The sequence below is a fragment of the Schistocerca nitens genome, chromosome 10 (genome assembly GCF_023898315.1).
Source record: "Schistocerca nitens isolate TAMUIC-IGC-003100 chromosome 10, iqSchNite1.1, whole genome shotgun sequence".
Classification (NCBI taxonomy): Eukaryota; Metazoa; Arthropoda; class Insecta; order Orthoptera; family Acrididae; genus Schistocerca; species Schistocerca nitens.
Window position 1 is genome coordinate 115,563,290 of NC_064623.1, and position 24,199 is coordinate 115,587,488.

The 24,199-nt window shown below is 40.2% G+C and overlaps 1 protein-coding gene across 2 annotated transcripts in view; it reads left to right on the forward strand.

Annotated features, from left to right (window-relative positions):
- Nucleotides 1–24,199, forward strand: part of LOC126210064 (N-alpha-acetyltransferase 30) — an 88,880-nt gene that overhangs the window by 48,762 nt on the left and 15,919 nt on the right. For both annotated transcript variants that reach the window (XM_049939183.1, XM_049939184.1), the window contains one exon: nucleotides 22,470–22,525. In XM_049939183.1, the coding sequence (XP_049795140.1) occupies nucleotides 22,470–22,525 (56 nt within the window). The remainder of the gene's footprint in view (nucleotides 1–22,469; nucleotides 22,526–24,199) is intronic.

Consider the following 24,199-nt stretch of genomic DNA (forward strand, 5'->3'; position numbering starts at 1 on the left):
CCTTTACACTGAGCCTGCTGTACCTCCGCTGTCGAATTGGTGAGCTGTCCTACTGAGTCGTTACGCTAGTTATCTGTCTTCCATGTGTGCCCCTCCGACCCATGCCCTTTTTTTTTTTCAACGTCTCCTTGGATTTAGGGTATGCAGGCCGCCCTTGCTCTCTACTACCACCGGGAGTCCGCTGCTGTCAACTGTTAAGTTCTCTTTCCTTCCACTTTCCTAAAACTTGCTTGACAAATGGGGGTACGGCGCCACCTTGGCTTCATCCCCGGACCCGCCCTCTCCATGCCCTTTGTCAGCTTCCCAAGGATAGTACCACCCCTCCCCCCTATGGTTTATCATCAGCCATTTGCTGCTCTGTGCGTACAAATGGAGGATGCCACATTTATTTATACTGGCATCTCAAAGATCACATTTGGTTTTGGGTGTGCCTATATGTTGGCGACACCCCTAATAGATTTCAACTTCCCGATCAGTTTTCGTGTTTTACTGCGGAGCTTTATGCTGTTCTCCAGGCTGTCCAATGAATCAGTCGCCGTAAGCTGCTACAGTATATTATATGCTCGGATTCGCTCAGCTCTCTTCTCAACCTCCAAGCTCTTTATCCCATGCACCTTCTGTTCCACCGGATTCAGGACAGCCTCCACTTGCTCCACTTGGGGAGTCTCTGTGGCATTCTTCTGGATCCCAGGGCACAATGGTACCCGCGGAAATGAGGCAGCCAATATAAGTGGCCTAGGCTGCAGTCTCTCTTCCTCAGCCCACTGTTCACATGGTTCCCTTTGCTGATCTACAGAGCATTTTATGTTGTTGTGTTACTCTTTTACGGCTTACACATTGGTCTACACTTCCCGATAATAAATTAGGGGACGTAAAACCTTTTCCCTGCACGTGGACCTCTTCCTGCCGGCCTCGTTGTCTGGAGGAGGTAATTTTGACTCTGGATAGGGCACTGTCTTTTTAGCCATCAACATCTTTTAAGTGTTGATCCTCCCCCACTTTGTCCTCACTGCTCTCAACTGTGGACAGTGAGACACCTTTTACTTCAGTGCCCCTATTTTTATCCACTATGTGCCCGTTTACAGTTGTCACCTGATACATCTTCCCTTTTAGCAGATGACACGTGCTTAGCTGATAGCGTCCTCGAGTTTATCAGTGTCAGTGAGATGATATTGGTCATTTGAAGCTCTTTTTTCAGGGAATACAAAGCACCCCTTCAATAGTAGTTTTCTAAGATCTCCTTCCGTTTTTAGTTTCCCTCCTCCTGGAGTTTCGCTCCCATTGCTGCTGATTTCACATTCGGTTTCTTACCCTTCATTAAACCACAGAATGGTCTTCCATACCTGCTTATGGATTGTAGCAGTTTTGTGCCCTAAAACCATAACAAAAAAGAAAAAAAAAACCTATGTGTTCCTTTAGCTTGGGGAAGAGGTGATAATCGCCGAGGCTAAGTCCAGGCTGTACGGGGGATGGGGCATAACAGTCCACCCAAATGTCTTCAAAAACTCCTGTGTTTGATGAGTGACATGGGGTCAAGTGTTGTCATGAAGAAGCACTACTCCCTCCTTCAGTCGTCCTCTCCAGCGATTCTGGATTGCTCACTGGAGTTTGGCCAATGTTTCACAATATCTGTCGGAGTTTATTGTCATCCCAGGTTGCATGAAATTGAATTTGGAGCCCCTTCTGATCCCAAAACACATTTGCCATAACCTTTCCTGTCGACTGCATTTGTTTGAATCCTTTGGTGGCGGTGAACTGGAGTGACGCCACTGACGAGATTATTGTTTTGTTTCGGGAGTGTAATGAAACACCCACGTTTCATCTCCCATGACGATAAGAGTCCAACAACTTCTCCTTGTTGCCTCCCCCCTCACACTGTTGAAGAAACTTGTGAGCACAGTCAAGGCGTTGCTCCTTGTGTCCATCAGTCAGCATCAGGGGGACCCAGCGAGCACACATCTTGTGATAACCCAACTTTTCTGTTAAAGTTCTTTCAGTTGTGCTGTGGGAAGCTTCAGGAATGCGTTTCACAAGTTCATGGACAGTGACCATCAAATCTTTGAGCAGCTCACTGTTGATTTTCTGGACAATCGCATCTAAAACCGGCAGTCTTCCATTACGTTTTTCATTGTGAGCTTCTGTGCAACCCTCAGCAAAAGCCCTGCACCATTTTCAGACATGCTGAACAGACATGCACTCTTCACCATAACCTCAGTTAGTTGCCAATAATCTCCACGGGCGGTAACTTCCTTGTGTGGAGAAACCGGATTCCTGCTCGAACCTCGCAGTTGGCAGGAGCAGTGATCAATACTTCCTTCTCTGATGGCTGCCAAGCCAACACTGAGCGATGTAGCGAATCGCAGACAGGCGGGCTCGAGTGTGGGGGAACCACTGTGCACGGCACTGTTGTTGGACTTAGATTACTGGGAACCTTACTTTTGGTACAACCCTCATATATTCCATTCTTGAACAGCCTTGAAAATGTTATTGACATTTTTATCCATTTCTGAGACACGGATGTTCAAAGTTACTTACCAGAGAACAGTGCAAGGAAAATAATGAAGGAGACTTTACCTGTGGGAGAGGAATAAAGACAAGACGAAAGTGGAAGTGGGTGAGAGCCAGTGATAATGAGACAAGAGTATATGACAGTGACTATGAGGAAGAAAGAGATTGTGACAGCGAGAAGAGAAAGCAGCAGTAGGAATGAATGAATGAGTGGGAAAGTAGCATTATGAGGGAGCGAGAGGAAGACAGTGAAAGTGAGATGAGAAAGTAGTAGTAAGACAGAACAAAGGTGACACTAGCTGTGAGACAGGAGACAGTGACTGTTGGAGAACCTCAAAGAGATAATGCAAGGCATGTACACTTTGGGAAATCCAGGAAAAGCTCGGAAAGTTTTTCATCCGGGAGAAAACTGGGAAAACCCGGATTGTTTTTAGAATTCTGGGAAGTTTTCATTGTTTTAGTTTTCAGTTAAATTTTTGTAACTTTGACTGGTAAGAACTGATGCGCTAACAGAGAATTTTAATGTACCCCACTACTGCAGAATAATACTGCGGAAATAAAGCCTAAACGAGAGGAAAAAACCAAAATAAACATAAGTTGCAATGAAAATTGCCATTTACGACAACAAAACACAGTGCATACACAAGCGTCTGCCAACAGCAAAATATGTCAAAGGCAAACCCAAACCAACAGACAAGCATGAAGTCAAAACTGTTTACATTAGGGTCATTTGAGCGGCTGCCAGCGGGCTCAGCCGCATGCGCAGCTAAATTGCTTATGAGCAGTACCTTTCCTGCTTCTGGCTAATTGAAAAATTTTTTCTGGCTCGCCAAAGCTGCCAGATTCGTGCATGCGCGGGGCAGTCTGATTTGGAGTGAGGAAGGTGGTGATCTTCACGTGTCCCATGTTTATATTTAGTGATTTTGTTGTTTCTTCTTTGTTTATAACTCTCACATCAAATGAAAACAAAACTTATTTCTGTGGATGTGAAGTGAATTAAAATAAATGCATATAATTATGGAAGGCTAAAATATGTTATGGTTTTCAATTTTACGATTTTATTTTATTTACAAGTTGTTGGCATTCTAGCATTAATCGCCTTGCAGAACAATGAAGTTATTTAAAGAAATTTTGCTTTTATTTATCTTTTCCACAGAGGCAGTCAATTTATTTGAAACGGAGTGTTTCATTCCAAACTACAGCTATTTTCAACTATTCACTGAATTTCAAGTGCATGTTTTCATCTTCTGCCACATATGGCATTATGTAATAATAAAGAACCAAACATGTGATAATACAGTATTGGAATGCCAAGAAAATTTGCATTCTGAAAACCACATGGAAAAGCTCATGACAGATTAGGGCCTACTTCACTGTGGATCTGGAGATAAGCATGTGCACTTTAAGCCGAATTATGCATTTTAATATGGTTTACGAAATTCTGATTTTCTTGGAGTATATTCTGATGTCCTGTTTCTTTTATGACATACTGTAAGACCTCGAAATTCTATATATTTACGAACATACAGGTTTCCTACGTCATCGTACCTGCGCACATGAAGTAACGTCTGTTTTCTGGCATTCTATGGCAACTGCTATTTCTAGCATATTGTGGGAAATGTTGCGAATGTTGGTTTGGAAAATGTTACTTTCAATGTAAATTTCCTTTTACACAACATTATTTATGCTACGGGTGAGATAGGTGATTAATTTCTTAAATCAGAGCGTTTGACCCTCATTTAAAACTCAACACTTTGAGACCAGCCTCTTAAAATTTGTTGCCCCGAAGACAAGACACTTAAGTCATTATTTAAAATTTTACTGGCACATTTGCGTGATATATCTCAAAGTGTAACAGAAGCAAAAAATATGAATATTATATATGAAAGCTTAGCTTTTATAGTAGCTTATTAATCTTAATAATCAATACTATATGTGAAAGTTTAGCTCTTCTTGCAGCTACACTATTTAAATTAATTTAAATCTTCACTTTCTCTGTTTGTTTGTTCACGCTATTTAAATAATGTTGCTATTGGCTGACTTCATTGTGTGTCCTTTGCTCTGAATATCTCGTGTCATCGGCTGGCGAGATCACGTGACATGAACTATGACTGGCTTACAAAAGCGCATCACAGTGTCCATTTCAATGCTTTGATAACTAATAATGGTATTCGAATTTATACTTTCGTAATAAGAAAATATGCAGCCTACATGTTGCTGCAAATCAGTGATTTTTCCAGAACATGTCTTTATTCTGGATTTAGTGTTCTAAAGTGTCCAGAAGAAGTTCTACACTGGTGTGCAAAACCTTAGCCATTCAAAGGATTGATAAGTTTCACATTTCTGAGGGAAAGTATACTGTCACTTAAAATGAAAAAAGTGTGTTTTTAACTGGGAAATCCAGTAAATATCTGGGAATTTTTTTTCTTTATCCCCTTATAAACCCCGTAATGACAATGAGTTGGGCTGAATGAGTGAGAGAGAGAGACTGGGCAGTTGAGTGGTTGGACATGATAGACCTACAGCGATGTTCTAGTGGATATGAGAGAGTTACAGTAAGGGCAGCTTGTTGGAGGTGAGTTGCATGTTAAAAAGAGCATAAACATTTTCACATGTTGATATTTTTGTGAAAAGTTTTAAAGGTGCTGGGCTAGGTAGAATGAGGCAGCTGGTACCCCACTTTTCAGTCAGACTTCAATAAAGAGGAGCATATTCGTCTTTTTTGTGCTCTGATGGGAGCATTTTTCCCTTTTTGTTTAATTCTTTAACACTTCTTGTTTATAAATTTTCTAAACAGTATTCTGTAAATTATATACTGTCTTGTTCTATCACAAAGTATGTGTGACTTGTATTATCCCACAGAATCTGATAAATAAATAAAATCATGTGATCTCACCTGTAGCCCTAACACATGATAGCATTGTTCGTGAACATGGATTGCGTGTGCTAGTGACAGTTTTTGCCGCTATGATTCCAAATAAGCCTACCTAATTCTAGACTTGATTTGATTGAAGATGAGTTTAGATTCAGCAGAAATGTAGGAATGAGCGAGGCAATACTGATCTTACAGTTTAGCTGAGAAGGTAGGTTGAAAAAAGGGAAACCTATGTTTATATCATTTTTAGATTTAGAGGAAGCTTTGGACAATGTTGAGTCCATTATTCTCTTTAAAATTCTGAAGGTAGCAGGGAGCAAATTTTGTTCACAGAAACCGGACTGCAGTAATAGCAATTGAAGGATCTGAAATGGAAGTAATATTTTGGAAGGGTGTGAGACAGTGTCTTTGCCTATCTTTGATGTTATTCAATCTGTACATTGAGCAAGCAGTAAAGGAAAATTTGGAAAGGGAATTGAGCTTCAGAGAGGAGAACAAAAACATTGAGGTTTGCATATGATTTAATTCTGTCAAAGATGCCAAAGGACAAGGAATTATGGTTGAATGGAACAGATAATATCTCTAAAATAGGTTGTAAAATGAAACCAAACAAAAGTGAAACAGGGATAATTGAATGTAGCCGAATTAAATGATGTAATGCTGAAGGAATTAGATTATGAAAAAAGACCTTAAAAGTAGAATAAGAGTTTTGAAAGTATGGCCAAGATAGAGCGGATATAAAAAATTGACAGCCAAAGCAAGAAAAACATATATGAAAAAAGAGGAATTTGTTAACATCGATTGTAAGTTGAAGTATTAGAAGTTTGTCTGAAGGTATTTGTATGGAGTGTAGCCTCGTATAAAATGAAATGATGATGATAAACAGTTCAGACAAGAAACTAATAAAAATTTTTGAAATGTGACGCTACAGAAGAATGTTAAAGATTAGGTGTGGCTCCAACAACTAATGTTGAGGCACTGAATCAAATACAGTAAGAAAGAAATTTAATGTTCAACTTGACTAACAGAAGGGATCAGTTGGCAGCCACATTTGAAGCACCAAGGAAAAGTCAGTTTGGTAATGGAGGATAAAAAATGTAGATAAAGGCAAAGACTTGAATACAATAAGCAGGTGGAAAGGAACAAAACCTGCACTGATTTTGGGAACTTACAGAAAATCTACATCTAGATGGCCAGATGGGGTATGAAACAAAGTGGTCCTGAATTTGATGCCAGTGTTGTAGCTACGGTACCGTCTTGGTCGTCAGTGTCATCGGACTTGCATGCTATAAGAGTATGATTCAAGTCTTGTCATTATATATAGATTTGGAGATCCTGTGGTTTCCTCAAATTATTCCAGCCTCAGCTAATGCACTGGTTCCAATGAGTACTTTGCCTAATTTTCCCAGATGTGTAAGACATTCTTATTTTATAGCCTCATTTACATCAATATCATGAAAATGATAATAGTGTTAATCTGAAACTTTCTGGCATATTAATTAGTGTCCCAGACCTGGACTGAAACTCGAGACCTTTGCCTTTTGCAACCAACTGCTCTCCCATCTTCATATTTTTGCAGCGCAAAGACTGTGCCATAAAATTTCGGGCATGCAGCTGCATAAATTCAACTCCTTCTAATATTTTGGCTGGATACCATCGAACCATCTTCAGAGTGAGCCAAAGTGACTGACGCTCCAGCACTTGCTCTGTCTTTTTAAATTTGGGGAGTGAACTACTGCGCATCCGGCCACAGGTACACAAGGTGCCAGAGATGTTGATCAACGGCAAAGTGGTGTGACATGTGCATGGAATTAGATCTATGGCTGTGCAGTCGATCCACACGGTGATATCGAAGTATCACTGCGAGCTGCACCGTCGCGACGTCTTTGTGATTTAATTACAGAAACTGCTGGATTCAATGAATTGTCCAAGCTGAAGCCGCTATCTCTATTAATTAAATTCATCGCCAACCGAATTTTAATTACTTCTTTCACTACTGAGTCCCAGAAAGATGAAGTCGATGCTAAAATTTCAACATTACCATACACCATAAAGTGCCCAGTGTCAGTACAGTGCTCCGCCACCACAGAATTATTAGATTGTAAGAGCTGGGTGTACCTGCAGCACTCTGTGCATCTGTCCTGGAATGTATGTGTCGTCTGTCTGATATATGAACAGCTGCACTCACAGGGGATCTTGTAAACCCCAGGCTTCCGAAGTACCAAATCATCTTTAATGGAACCCAGGAGTGCTGCTGTCTTTGGCGGAAAGCGAAAAACCACTTTCACTTTGTGTTTACTGAGGATCTGTCCTATTTTTTATGAAAGGCTTCCCACGTATGGCAGGAAAGCCATGGATTTAAAACTTTCCATGTCTTCTTCCGTTTTTCTTGTGTGCACTGTGGATTTCATTTTTTTTATTTTTTATTTACAATTCAAGTTCTGTAGGACCAAATTGAGGAGCAAATCTACAAGGTCATGGAACATGTCAGTACATGAAATTACAACATAAAAGTAATAACAGATAAAAATAAAATGTTTATGAACCCAAAAAAGTCAATCCATAAATAAACGCAATAACAATACAACAAGAATCAGTTTAATTTTTTCAAGGAACTTCTCGACAGAATAGGAGTGACTCATGAGGAAACTCTTCAGTTTCGATTTGAAAGCGCGTGGATTACTGCCAAGATTTTTGAATTCGAGCGGTAGCTTATTAAAAATGGATACAGCGGTATACTGCACACCTTTCTTCAGGTTCGATTTCTGCTGAGTATTAACTGAGTGAAAGCTGCTTATTATTGGCAATAAGCTAATATTGTTAACAAGAAATGACAGTAATGAATATATATATATTGAGAGGCCAATGTCAAAATACCCAGACTCATGAACAGGGGTTGACAAGAGGTTCGTGAACTTACACCACTTATTGCCTGAACCACCCGTTTCAGAGGCAAAAATATCCTTTTAGACTGGGAAGAGTTATCCCAAAATATAATTCCATATGACATAAGCGAATAAAAATTAGCAAAGTAGACTAATTTTCATGTCAAACGATCAGTCACTTCAGATACCGTTCGAATTGTAAAAACGGCAGCATTAAGTCTTTGAACAAGATCCTGAATGTGGGCTTTCCAAGACAATTTACTGTCTATCTGAACACCTAGAAATGTGAACTGTCCAGTTTCACTATTCATATGCCCATTCTGTGAAATTAAAACATCAGGTTTTGTTGAATTGCGTGTTAGAAACTGTAAAAAGTGAGTCTTGCTTTGATTTGGCATTATTTTATTTTCTACAAGCCATGAACTTAGGTCATGAACTGCAATATTTGAAACCGACCCACTGTTGCACACATCCTTCTCTACCAAGCCAGCAAATATTTTAGAGTTACCCATAATACTAGAGGGCATATCATTATATAAATAAGGAACAGGAGTGGCCCCAACACTGATCCCTGGGACACCCCCCACTTGACTGTACCCCATTCAGACCCCACATCAAAGGCATTCTCAACATTGTTTTTACAGTCTGTTGCTAAAGTAAGAGGCGAACCTTGTGAGCTACTCCCCGTATTCCGTAATGGTCCAACTTCTGGAGCAATATTTTGTCATTAACACAACCAAATGCCTTAGTTAAATCAAAAAATACGCCAAGCGTTCGAAACCTTTTGTTTAGCCCATCCAGTACCTCACAGAGAAAAGAGAATATAGCATTTTCAGTTGTTAAGTGTTCTGGCGAACTTTACATTTGATAGCAAATCTTGTGATATAAAATGAACTATTATCCTTACATACACAGCCTTTTCAATAACTTTAGGAAACACTGATGGCATAGAAATAGGTCTAAAATTGTCTACATTATCCTTTTCTCTCTTTTTATAAAGCAGATTTACTTCCGAGTACTTTAATCATTCAGGAAACTGACCGTTCATAAAGGAAAAATTACAAATATGCCTAAATACAGGGCTGACATGTGCAGCACAGAACTTTAATCTTCTGCTGGGCACTCCATCATATCCATGAGAGTCCTTAGTCTTCAGTAATTTAATTATTGACTCAATCTCCCCCTTCTCTGTATCACAGAGGAGTATTTCAGACATCAATCTTGGAAAGGCATTTGTCAAGAAAGCTATATGATTTCCTGTAGAAGCTAAATTTTTATTTAATTCACCAGCAATGCTCAGAAAAGATTGTTAAATACTGTACATATATCTGATTTATCAGTAACAGAAATATTTTCACTAAGAACTGACTTTATATTGTCAACCTCGTGCTGCTGACCAGACACTTCCTTCACAACTGACCATATGGTTTTAATTTTATCCTGTGAATTAGCTATTCTATTTGCATACCATATAATCTTTGCCTTCCTAATAAGATTTTTAAGCACCTTACAATACTGTTTGTAATGGGCTACTGTAGCTTGATTGACTACGTCTAACATTTCGATATAATTCCTGCTTTGTTCTACATGACATCCTTGTCCCACTAGTCAGCCACCCGGGCGGCCTACTACTGCTATTACCCCATTTAGAACGTTCTAATGGAAAACCAGTCTCGAAGAGCAAGAGAAATGTAAGGAAGCATTATATTTATCATCTATGTCATCGGCACTATAAACGTCCTGCCACTCTTGTTCCTTGACAAGGTTTAAGAAACTCTCTTTTGCTGTTGGATTAACTTTCCTACATGGTTTGTAATTATATGTGACATTTGTTTGAGTACAAAAGGCTTTTAGTGTTAAAATTTGTGCATCATGGACTGGAATGCCATTCACCCTTTTACTAACAGAATGCCTATCTAATAATGAAGAATGAATAAAAATATTTTATATGACTGTGCTACTGTTTCCCTGCACCCTAGTTGAAAAATACACAATCTGCATCAGATCATATGAATTTAGGAGATCCCCCAACATACTTTTTCTTGCTCCATCGTATACAAAGTTTATATTGAAGTCACCACATATAACTAGTTTCTGGTACTTCCTACAAAGTGAATCAAGAACCCTCTCTAGCCTGAGCAGAAATGCTCTGAAGACAGTGAGGAGACTATAAACAACAACAATTAGAAGTTCAGTTTCACTAAATTCAAGTGCCCCTGCACAACATTGAAATATCTGTTCAGTGCAGTGCCATGATGTCTATGGACTCAAATGGAATACTGTTTTGTACGTACATAGCCACTCCCCAACCCCGCAAGGAACTCCTTGAAAAACAACCAGCTAATCTGTATCCTGGTAAAGGAAGCCTCTGAATTGTTGAATTATTTAAGTGGTGCTCCGATATACCAATAATTTCAGAGTCAACATCTATAAGCAGTTCACTAACTTCCATGAGTGATCCCACCACCACCCACTACGCTGTCACCTATAAGCTTTGCCAGCCTCCCCTTCCCGTATCTATTGAGGTGCAGGCCATGCCTAGTGAAACCCGATCTACTATTAGACCCAACTGGCACCACTGAAATATAACCCATGCCCTTGGCCATCAGCACCCTCTCCGGCCCCACGTTAATGCGCCTAACAGGCCAATCGTGGCGCCGAAACAGTTGCACGAAATGCACATTAGTGCCACCAGTTTGAGTAGCTATCTTTACCAGGTCACCACCTACATCATATTCCCCATCCCTATCAAGACTGTTCCCTGCTCCACCCACTAGCACTATCTGACCCTGCTTCGTAGAATTCCTACATAACTCCCCTATGCTGTCAGTCACCTGATCCAACCCTGCAGTAGGCTTCACAATGCTGGTGATGTGTTACTCACTCCCCAACACTTCCTGCAACTGCTGGCCCACACATCTACCATGCGAACTTCCTAGCAGTAGAACCTTCTTCTTTCTGTTAGGCTTCACAACTGATATAAGCCTTCTTACTGCTGAGGACTGCTGCATGTTCCCTACATCTACATCTACAGGAGGCTCCTCTCCACTCAACTCTGACAGTTGGTCAAAGCTGTTGCATATACGCAAGTGCATTTATAGTGCCTTACGTGTCTGCTGTGGAGAGTACCCTTTGTCTTCAAAAACTCTTCTCAGGTGTAAAAACTCGTCCTCTGGACTGCTCTCATCGGCAATAACGTGTGCTATGTGTACCAGAGTTCTGAGTACACTCGTCGTCTGCGAAGGGTGGTGGCAGTTATTTGCACATAAATATAAAACCATATGGGTCGGTTTATAGATTCCAGCGCCTTCTTCTTGAAGTCCTCCATTGTCGCCCTTGGTGGCCAACTTTTTTATGGCTGGAATCTGCTAGCTTGAAGCCAACAGTGTTTTGGAGTTATGTTGATGACATGTTTGTAGTGTGGCCCTGTGGTAAAGACAAGCTAAATCATCTGAATTCTATCCACAGACAAATTCAGGTCATAATGGAAATCGAAAAAGATTGATGCCTTCCATATTTGGTTGTGTGGGTATAGCACAGAGACGATGACACTGTAATGTAATGTATCAAAAACAGACTTATAAGGATTTATATGCTGCCACCATCCTTCGTAGAAGACGAGTGTACTCAGGAGTCTGGTACACAGAGCACACGTTATTGCCTTATGAGAGCAGCAGTCTGGAGGATGAGCTTCTGTACCTGAGAAGAGTTTTTGAAGACAAAGGGTACTCTCCACAGCAGATACATACGGCACTACAAATGAAATCCATAGTGCGTACAAAGATAGTGGAAGAAGACACAGAGAGTTTTAAATCCGTGGCTTTCCTGCCATACGTGGGAAGACTTTCATCGAAAATAGGATGGATCCTCCACCAAAGACAGCAGCACTCCTGGGTTCCATTAAAGATGATTTGGTGCTTCGGAAGCCTGGGGCTTACAAGACCCCTGTGAGTGCAACCGTTCATATATCGGACAGATGACATGTACAGTCCAGGAGAGATGTACAGAGTGCCCCAGGTACACCTGATGCTTACAACCTAATAAATCTGCAGTGATGGAGCACTGTATTGACACTGCTCCCCTCGTCATTCTCAGAGGTGTATTTGTAAGAAATTTTAAATTGTGAAGCAATCTTTTTGGTGTATATGTTGACATTAGTGAGTTCGCCCTCAAATTGTTCATCTATGGTGTACGATAACGTCGAAATTTTAGCCTCGAATTTATCTTTCTGGGACTCAGTAATGAAAGAAGCAATTGAAATTTGGTTGGTGAGGAATTTAATTAATGGAGTTAGTGGCTTCAGATTGGACAAAGAATGGAATCCGTTAATTTTAGTAATTAAATCGCAAAGACAGTGCAGCTCACGGTGATACATCGATATCACCATGTGAATCGACTGTGCAGCCGTAGGTCTAATTCCATGCATATGTCATACCTCTTTGCCACCGATCAACGTCTCTGGTGCCTTGTGTCGCTGTGGACACATGCTCAGTGGTTCGGTCCGAGGGTTTAAAACGATGGAGGAAGTGCTGGAGCGTCAGTCACCTCGGCTCACTCTGAAGATGGCTGGACAATATTCAGCCGAAATATAAGAAGAAGAAGGTGAATTTATGCAGCTGCATGCTCGAAATTTTATGGAACAACTGCTCTCCCGGCTGAGCTATCGGAGGAAGACTCACGACCTGGCCTTACAACATTACTTCTGCCAGTACCTCTCCCGTGTCTTCCAAACCACACAGTTCTTCTGTGCACCTTGTGGCACTGTGCCTTTTCGTGCAGTGGTCCCTAGTTTCTGAGAAAGTTGATGTTGAAGTTTTATGTGTACCTCCGATACCTGTAACATTAGTAGCATTTTGACCAGTGAGTGTAGTGACATGCCTAGCTAACATGCTAGTGGTCTGGGTTCAAATCCTGTGGGTTGCCCCCCTCCCCACCCCATTGTACAGAATATCATTAAATAGTATATGTTATACAAAATTATTCAATGCAGTTTATTAAATAAAGTGATCATTACAGCCAACTTTTCCTCAGATGTGTACACTGTTTGTTATAGAATAGAATTGCATGTGTTAAATCATCTCCAATGAAATTTCGTCTTTTGGCCAACAGATCTTTAATTGCACTGGCTTCTGTGTCTTTGATTGCAGTAGAATTAGTGGAAATCATTCTCAGAGGTTTATTTGTAAGAAATTTTAAATTGTGAAGCAATATTTTTGGTGTATATGTTGGCATTGGTGAGTTCGCCCTCAGATTGTTCGTCACACTCTCTTGCTTCTGATGGATCTTCTTGTGGCTGTTGTTTTGTAGAAATATTTGCTTCTCCCATTTCACTGTACTTTTTTGACATGCACTGTGCTGAATACAAGTTGTGAACAGCTTATGCCAGTGACAAATGCCACCTTCCGGTGTATGGGCCAGGGAATTGTGTGTCCATGAGGGAGAGGGCAACAAGAAGTTAGAGCACATCTAGGAAACACATGAAGCAAAGTTGTCCAAATATTTGGAATTTTAACTACAAACAGAACAGACATTTGAAGAACATTTACATTAATGATTGAAGTGTTAATGTAACAATGGGGGATTTTCCAAGTGTTAATGTAATTACTACAGCAAAAATGACTATTTTTGGGTAATGTTGTGTGGCAGGTGGTGTTTATTGATGTTCTGTAGGATAAAAAAAACAAAAAAATGAAAACAAAAAAATATGCAAGCAGGATTTATACTTGGAAGACCCATGTGGTAGCCATGAACCTTAGCCACTGCACTAGCTCATTTGTTCGAAACATGACTAACGTTACACTTATAGGGGTTAGGCATAAAAGTTCAACATAGATTTTCTCAGAAACTAGGGGCCATCACATAAAAAGCCGCTAGGCAGGTACTCAGGACAGGTCACTTTACATCATGCCCTAGACTCAGCAAAATCTGCGATTAACAGGTCTGATGAACTCCTTACTAGCCACAGCCTGTGGGATTGTTTCCAGACTGCATTTTTGCTCTGTAGGAATAGTCCTGGCAGATTAAAACTGTGCACCTGAATGGGGGGTCAGATCTGGGACCTTTGCCTTTTGCGGACAAGTGCCCTGCAAAGTGAGCTACCCAATCACAACCTTACAGGAAAAATTGGTGCACTTTCCACTGTGAAAATTCATTTGGGAACTGTCCCGTAGACTGTGGCTAATCTGTCTCTGTGCACTATTTCTTCCAGGAGTGTTAGTCCCACAATGTATAGAGGAAAATTTGTGTATAGTTTGGCAGGTTGGAGAAGTGCTGAGGAAGTCAAGCTTTAAGTGCAGGTCGCGCATTGTGCTTGAAAATCTCAGCCAGTAGAGCACTTGCCCACAAAAGGCAAAGGTCTCTGGCTCGAGTCCCTGTCAGACACACAGTTTGTCTTCCAGGAAATTTCAGATTGGTGCACACTTCACTGCAGAGTGAAAATTCATTCAGAATAGAAACATTGTGCGTAATCTTCTGTTGGAATTCATGGAAGAACATTAGTGTCCTGATCTTCCTTTCCATTCTCGTACTGCATGCTAGTTTCTCTTTAAGGTGTAGAGCTTACATTCCAAGTTTTGATTTTGATTTGTCTGGATGTTTGTAATCAGGAAATCCAATATCTGGTCTGGCGAAGAGATTACAACCAGAATCTCTGCTTTGTGTCCCGGGGCTGCAGAGGGCACCCAGTGCTTATATCCAGAGAAGTCATACCCAATTTCCCACACAGCCAGCACAGGCAAGTAATCCTTGATATGGGGCTCTGTGGGACCAGAGCTGTCAAGTTATTGAAAATCCTGAAGAGCATGAGTGGTTCCGAAAGTATAACTGTGATACTGCTGGCACAGAACTCGACAGGAAACTATGGTCAAGTTGGACGATGCGCAAACTCTCTTTACAAATGGGGTGCTACAGTGTCACTGGTTTGTGAATGTGGGGCTCTGACCTAGACATCGAGCACATTTGAGATGAAAGCCCCTTGCGTTCGTACCAGGGGAGTTGCAGCGACCTCATTATATGGATTAGGAACCTAGATATTGACATTTAGTTAATTTTATATCTATTTTTGTATTTTCGTGTTCCTGTTATATGTAGTATTACTAATGTTGTATACCTGTAATTTTAAAGTGCAGGTGAGCCATATGAATAAATAAATTCAAAGTTTTCCAGGACCCGTCATTAATTGCAGTCAAAAACGCAGAAATTTTTCATCCAACATCTAAGTGTCTCAAAAGACAATCACGTAATTTATGTCTCTAATTATTAATCCTATTGTTAAATAAACTGCTAATAAAAAGGGTTTTACGACCTGATACCTGCAAATGTGTCGGGGCTTACATTCGAGGGGAGTAATAGGGAATGACAAAATGAACATTAGCAGGGGTTGAAAATACCGCTTCAGTTGTAAATTTCTTTATTTTCACATGACCAGTTTCAGACTGTTATAAGCGTATCTTTCAGGTATTGTAGCTGTGCTGTGGTCCCAGAGCGCCGTGTGTACCAGGCGCGGTGTGCAGCCTGTGAGTGCAGAACAGGGAGTCATGAATGAGCATTATTAAATTGAAATAAGTAATTTACTGTGAAGTACAAACCAAACAATAACCAAAATAAAGGCAGTTTCTTTGAAAATACACATCTGTTGAATAAAAATCTGATGCCAGTTAACATTTGACACAGTGACACTCATCCACGTGCATTGTAATGTGCTCAGCTTTATGAGGTGGACGAGATGTCATTGCTAAAGCCTATTCCACTGTTTGACAGTTGTCTGCTCTGGTTATCCAGTGTGTGATGAGGATTCCTGTGTTCCTGTGATGAGACACTGTGTTTTCTTGATACCCATTGAAAGTTAGTCAGATTATGTCAGCAGATACTGCATGCAATTGTATTAGACATATTCCTGCCTTCTGGAGGAATGTGTTAACTAAGTGGGCATCTCAAAAGTCGAAACCATCACTGAAATGACAGTAGTACGGGACATTAAGTCAGAGAATCTCTTGAATTACCTTCGAAAACGGTGACAGGTGTCACTGGTTCCTCACAAGTGAATTCCAATTAAATTGCATGCCTGTGGAGGTTTGTCTGAGTTGTGACACTGTGAAAGGCAGTAACCCCGATGGCAAAGACTGTTAACAATTGCAAAGAAGTTTACTGATCTCAGGCACACCTCTCCTCGCTGACCCTGACTGAGGCCATTGTAAGTGCGGTGGCTTCGGCTCGGCACTGCTGCTGAGACAGCCTTCCGTGAGCCACAGGTCTCGTGTCAACATCAGAGGCACATCGTGTCGTGCTGCAGTGGCGTCCCACTCGGGAGACGGCTCCTCAGCTCTGCACACAGCCACGACAGCAGCACAAATGGACTGTTGTGTGCTTACTTCCCTCTGTCTCATGTGGGCACAGCAATCCCTCACCTTGCTTGTGTCACTACAAAGTAACACGAAGACAGCTGTGCCTGGGGTACATCTCGCTGCCCTCAGACAGATGATGGCCAGGTTGGTGCTGTGGCGCCAAGGCCCACTAGGAACTCAATGTCGGTTATTACAGGAACTAAAGGCAGGTCAGTGCCACCTGGTCCTGTGAAGGATTTAGTGTAGATGGCAGGCATTGCCCAGTCTTGAACCCGTGGCTGCAGCTGGCAGAGTCCAGTTGTCTTGCTGTCTGGTGTTGCTCTGGCATCTGCTTAAAATCCAGGCTTATTTATATGTCACCCATGTGTGTCACTAAAACCCAGCATCTAGTTACGTTGGCAAGAGAGACTTTCCTGGTGTGGTGACACCACCCCACTTGCTGCACTGTTATAACTGTGTAGCACCACTTTTCATTCAGCTCTGCTATTCTTGCTGCGCTATCCACTGGCACGTCAGTAATCGTGACCCACATATTGCCACAATGGCTGCTACTGACTCAGCTGCCAAGCCATCACTCTACGGTGCTTCCACGTTACTTCTGAGTTGTGTCACTGCACTGTATGGGTATTTAATTAGTTGTCAGCATATACAGACTTTAGGATGAGTAGGTGTGCATAACCTCAAACTTTGTCTAGTATGGGAAGCAATACTGATGACTTTTGCTTGTTGACAGTCCCAAACGAGTGATGGGTCACTGCGATACCTCCTGCAGTCTGTCGCTTGCTTTGGCGCCGCCACACACAAATGGTGTACTAAACAGTTTCAAGTGATACTTGGAATGTCAGTGTCACTCTGTTGTGAAGTTCTGCTGTGGGAAATGAACTGCCATATTTGTCAGTAGTTGCTGTCTGTCTCCGTATGTCGAATAATAATAATAATAATAATAATAATAATAATAAATATAATAATAATAATAATTATTATTATTATTAAGTAATTTAATAATTATTAAATACTTATTATTAAAAATTAGAAAGAATTGAAGACCACATCTGTAGCTGAATGATTAGCGGACTGTCTCTGGTTGCGGAGGACCGAAGTTTGTTTCCTGATACCTCCTCAGATTTTTCAAAGCTATTGAGTTCTGGAATGTGGGGTCGTCTCAGCCCCACGAGACCACAATAGGAGCTGTTTGAATAAAGGAGTAGTAGTATCTCTGGGGTTCAGATGCTGGCAACAACAGCTGGAAGAAATCAATTTATTGGCAAATAGCCAACACTGATTCAGAAAGTATCATTCTTGTGAAACACAAGGAGCTCTTTATTCTCAGGAAGTAATGAGTGCTATTGACAGAGGATGTCAAATTGATTCCGTGTTTTAGATTTTCAGAAGGCCCTTGATGCCGTTCCTCACAAGTGAATTCCAATTAAATTGCATGCCTGTGGAGGTTTGTCTGAGTTGTGAGACTGGATTCGCGATTTCCTGTCACAAAGGTAACCGTTCGTAATAATGAATGGAAAGTCGAGTAAAATGGAAGCAATATCTGGCGTTCTCCCAGGTCACTGCGATACCTCCAGCAGTCTGTCGCTTGCCTTGGCCCCTGTTGTTCCTGATCTTCCTAAATAACTTGGGAGACAATCTGAGCAGTCATCTTATATTATTTGCAGATGACGTCATTTACCATTGTGTAATGTCATCATATGATCAAAATGAATTCCAAAATGATTTAGACAGGCTATTTGTGTGATGCAAAAAGTGGCAATTGGCACTAAATCATGAGAAGTGTGAAGTCATCCCCATGAGCACTAAAAAGAATTCGCTAAATTTTAGTTCCACAATAAGCCACACAATTATAAAGGCTTTAAACTCAACTAAATACTTAGGTACTACAACTACGAATAATTACAGTGGAATGATCATGTAGCTAATGTTGTGGGGGGGGAAAGCAAACCAAAGACTGCGATTTAGTGGCAGAACAGTTAGAAAATTTTACAGGTTTACTAAGAAGACCGCTTACACTACTAATCTTGTCTACCTTCTTCTGGAGTATTGCTCTGCAGTGTGGGATCTGCACAAGACAAGATTGACTGAGGACACCAAAAAAGTTCAAAGAAGGCACCTCGTTTTGTATTATCATGAAGTAGGGGAGAGAGTGCCACAGGCATGATACACGAATTGGGATGGCAGTCATTAAAGCAAAGGAGTCTTTTGCTGTGGCACAGGACATTCGCATGATATTTCAGTCACCAACTTTTTCCTAAGAGTATGAAAATACTATTACAAACAACATAGTGAAAGCATATTATTGTAGCCAAGATAGGCACGAAGCCCCATCTACCACAGTAGTACACATTTATATGCCAAGGAGCCCCACAGATGACAAAGAGATTGAAGAAATGTATGATGAGATAAAAGAAATTATTCAGATAGTGAAGGGAGACGGAAATTTAATAGTCATGGGGGACTGGAATTCGGTAGTAGGAAAAGGAAGAGGGAAAAAAAAGTAGTAGGTGAATATGGAAAGGAGGTAAGGAATGAAAGAGGAAGCCGCCGTCTCCCCCCCCCCCCCCCCGCCCCCCCTCCCGGTAGAATTTTGCACAGAGCATAAATTAATCATAGCTAACACTTGGTTCAGACATTTCCAGGGGCAGATGTGGACTCTGACCACAATCTATTGTTAAAGAACTGTAGATTAAAACTGAAGAAACTGCAAAAAGGTGGGAATTTGAGGAGATGGAACTAGGATAAACTGAAAGAACCAGAAGTTGTAGAGTGTTTCTGAGAGAGCATTAGGGAACAATTGACAAGAACAGCGGAAATAAATACAGTAGAAGAAGAATGGGTAGCTTTGAGAGATAAAATAGTGAAGGCAGCAGAGGATCAAATGGGTAAAAAGATCAGGGCTAGTAGAAATCCTTGGATAATAGAAGAGATACTGAGTTTAATTGGTCAAAGAAGAAAATATAAAAATGCAGTAAATGAAACAGGTAAAAAGAAACACATACGTCTCAAAAATGAGATCAACAGGAAGTGCAAAATGGCTAAGCAGGGATGGCTAGAGGACAAATGTAAGGATGTAGAGCCATATATCACTAGGGGTACGATAGATACTGCCTACAGGAAAAGTAAAGAGACATTTGGAGAAAAGAAAACCACTTGTATTAATATCAAGAGCTCAGATGGAAAATCAGTTCTAAGCAAAGAAGGGAAAGCAGAAAGGTGGGAGGAGTATCTAAAGGGTCTATACAAGGGCAGTATACTTGAGGGCAGTATTATGGAAATGGAAGAGGATGTAAATGAAGATGAAATGGGAGATACGATACTGTGTGAAGAGTTTGGCAGAGCACTCACAGACCGAAGTCGAAACAAAGCTCTGGAAGTAAACAGCGTTCCATTAGAACTGCTAATAACCTTGGGAGAGCCAGCCCTCCCAAAACTCTGCCATCTGGTGAGCAAGATATATTAGATAGGCAAAATGCCCTCAGACTTCAAGAAGAATGCAGGTCTTGACAGATGTGAAAATTACTGAACTACCAGTTTAATAAGTCACAGCTGTAAGGTACTACCATGAATTCTTTACAGACGAATGGAAAAGCTGGTGGAAGCCAACCTCAGGGAAGATCAGTTTGGAATCTGTAGAAATGTTGGAACACGTGAGGCAATACTGACCCTATGACTAATCTTAGAAGATAGATCAAGGAAAGAATTAGATTAGGAAATCAGACACTTAAAGTAGTGGACAAGTTTTGCTATTTGGGAAGCAAAATAACTGACGATGGTCGAAGTAAAGAGGATATAAAATGTAGACTGGCAATGGCAAGGAATGTGTTTCTGAAGAAGAGAAATTTGTTAACATCGAGTATAGATTTAAGTGTCAGGAAGTCGCTTCTGAAAGTATTTGTATGCAGTGTAGCCATGTATGGAAGTGAAACATTGTCGATAAATAGTTTGGACAAGAAGAGAATAGAAGCTTTCGAAATGTGGTGCTACAGAAGAATGATGAAGCTTGCACAGGATAGAGTAGCATGGTGAGCTGCATCAAACCAGTCTCTGTACTGAAGACCACAACAGCAACATTAGTAAAAAATAAAAATTAAAAAAAGTCTGTTGTAACAGAGACCAAACAAATATTGGAAAATACTGGTTATCCAGAACTAAAATACTGATATCTTTAACCTGGTTGGTTTTTCCCTTCCCTAATTTGTCATATGCAATTCATCTGATTTTTTGGAAATTAAGATAGGTGAGTGAGTGGTCACTGCCATCTGTGATATGCCCACACAAGTACGATCTGTAGACAGATCGTGTAACCTTATAGATGACCAATCTGTTCCTGTAAACATTTTGAATTTTAAATAATGCATGCCCTATGTAACACTGCCCTCTGTAACCTGTTACATGATGTGAATGACTTTGTTGTGTGAAGATACAGGTTGGTGTACAAAGACGATAACTTGTTGGTTCTTTGTCAGAATACTGCACTATTTCTGGCAGCATGAACTCAATGTACAAGAGCCTCCATAATATTTGCTATTTGAGTGTTATTTTAGCCAGGTTTTATATCAAAATACGTAAATACTGAAGATAGTCCACACTTTTGATTTGGACTGGGGAGCTACAGAATGTCTTTTTCCATCATCAATCTTCTGATTGGTTTGATGCGGCCAGCCATGAATTCCTGTCCTGTGCAAACCTCTTCATCTCAGAGTAGCACTTGAAACCTACATCCTCAATTATTTGCTGGATATATTCCAATCTCTGTCTTCCTCTACAGTTTTTGCCCTCTACACCTCCCTCTAGTACCATGGAAGTCATTCTCTGGTGTCTTACCAGATGTCCTATCATCCTGTCCCTTCTTCTTGTCAGTATTTTCCACATATTCCTTTCCTCTCCGATTCTGTGCAGAACCTCCTCATTACTTACCTTATTAGTTCATATAATTTTCAACATTCATATGTAGCACCACATCACAAATGCTTCAATTCTCTTCTGTTCCGATTTTCCCACAGTCCATGTTTCACTACTATACAATGCTGTGCTCCAAACATACATTCTCAGAAATTTCTTCCTCAAAGTAAGGCCTATGTTTGTGGTAGACTTCTCTTGGCCAGGACAACTAGTAGGCTGCTTCTGATGCCCTCCTTGTTCCATCCATCATTGGTTATTTTGCTTCCTATGTAGCAGAATTCCTTAACTTCCATCAATCCTGGTGTTAAGTTTCTCAGTGTTCTCATTTCTGCTACTTCTAATCACTTTAGTCTTTCTTCATTTTGCTCTCAGTCCGTATTCTGTACTCATTAGACTGTTCATTCCATTGAGCAGATCATGTAATTCTTCTTCACTTTATCTCAGGATAGATATCCTTTCACTTTGAATTTTAATTTCACTTCTGAACAATTTTTTTATTTCTGTCATTGCTTCTTAGATGTACAGATTGAATTGTTGGGGGGAAAGACTACATCCCTATCTTACACTCTTTTTAATCCAAACACATTGTTCTTGGTTGTCCACTCGTAAAGTCACATGGTGCTTATGGTAGTTTTATCATGGAGCTCATACCAAAACATGTGTGATCTGCTGGTAGAATTGCAGAGCGAAATGTATGCACTGTGTTGTTCACAGAGTTGTAAAAATACTGGTTGGTATGTAAGCAACTTAAATAACATGTTTATTTTTTCTGATTTGTAACTATTTTATTGAGAAATTAAGTATTTAAAACTAACTTACAAATAAAGTAGAAGTAAATCATTATTGTATTTATATTGTTATTATTCCTTCCTGATTTTTCCACTGTTTCATATTAAAGTAGCAGATATTTACATTTGAATTTATTAAAATAGAACATTCTTTGCATTTTAGGTTCCAATCTGGTGTTGAAAGCAATCCGAGCCATGGTCGAGGATGAGGCAGATGAGGTAGTGTACTAATTCATTTGGTTTATTCCAGTTGTCACATAATGCTTTATTATGTATCTGAATGTTTCAGAAATGAATTATGTCATTTAATGAAATAGTTGTTTATATGAAATGTGTGGGTAGCACCATCAACATTAAGTTAAGCCCAGATTATTGAATCTTGTTTAAAATGGTTTCAACCTGAAATTGTATGTGACCGAGACGTAATGAAAAGTTCACTCATTATCCATTCAGAATTCTGTGGGTTTTCAGATGCTGCTGCAATCAGTTACTATAGTGCACATTTCAGTCAACACATTCAAGAGAAAATAGTACTTATCAACAGAGCATTTCTAGAGCAGTTGATGAAGTATTTGTATTAAGGGCAGTTAAAGATAACATCTGGCTGGACAGTAAAAGAAATAAGTAGAATGTTGAAAATGGGCAGGACTTCTTTTCATGAACAATTCAGGGTTTTCGAGAACAGGTTTCTGGTGCATGTTAAACTGAAATTTTACAGTCAGTGCATCACCAGTCGTTATTTTACAGCAATTGCACATGGATGTTTAATGTGAAAATTATTCAAGCTGAGAGTTGCTTCACAAGCAATAGAGAGACTATGGGACAAACAAGTGGATCAGAGAACATATAGGTGATCTTCCAATGAATTTGGAGGGTGATTCAAAAATGTGAGTGTTCGTTGATCACACAGTCATTATGTTCAGAGGCCTAAATTCAACTTTAATAGGCAGAGTTCAGATGGTAGGAGTGATTCGCAGCAAACAGTTAGTCTTTATCTCACAGTGACTCATATTATGTGATTTTAAACAAACAATGGTGACTTTCAGTGCCAGTAGTAGACATTATCAGTGGCAAGACCCTGAGTGAAATACAGTGTGAAAATTCTTTAGGGTCCAGTGGGATAACAAATTAATAAGAAATAAACACACAGATAAACTAATCAAGAGGTTCAGTTCAGCATGTTTTGCCATTACAAACATCTGTCAATATGAAATATTGTGAAAATGTTATTAAAAAAAATCATGAAAAGTCTATCAGAAGCTTTTGTTAAGGATGTTGGAATTTGAACTCACTTTCCAACGTATTTACTCCTTACATGTTTTTGTTGCCAGTTATAAAAATCAGTTTAAGTTGCTCTGTTAGTTACAGTCACAACATAAGAAACACATAATTTTTGTGTACACTTTACATCTTGTTCTAGGGTTCAGAATAGAGTTATGTGCTCTGGTAAAATTTCAACAAACTACCAACTGACAAGGCAAGAAACTGAGAATCCCAACCAATTCAGAGTAAAATTAAGAATATGCCTTATTAGCCACTCTTTCTACAAATTAGCTTTATTTCTAAATTTAAGGATTGAAAAGCAGCAGCTATGCAGTAGAACAGGGCAGGCATAATTTCTGTCCTCCCCCCCCCCCCCCTCCCAGAAAAGCAGCTTTCTATTTAATTTACTCCATTGAATTTAGCTATTATAAGAATGGATAGAATCAATCTGTGGAAAATACAGGGTGGAATGCAGCAATATTTGAGAAGGAAAGTTGCTACTCACCATATAATGGGCATGCTGAGTCGCAGATAGGCACAACAAAAAGACTGTCACAATTAAATCTTTCGGCCATTGGCCTTCTAGGTCTATTACAGGGGTATGAGCCATGAGATAAGGGATTGTGAGTG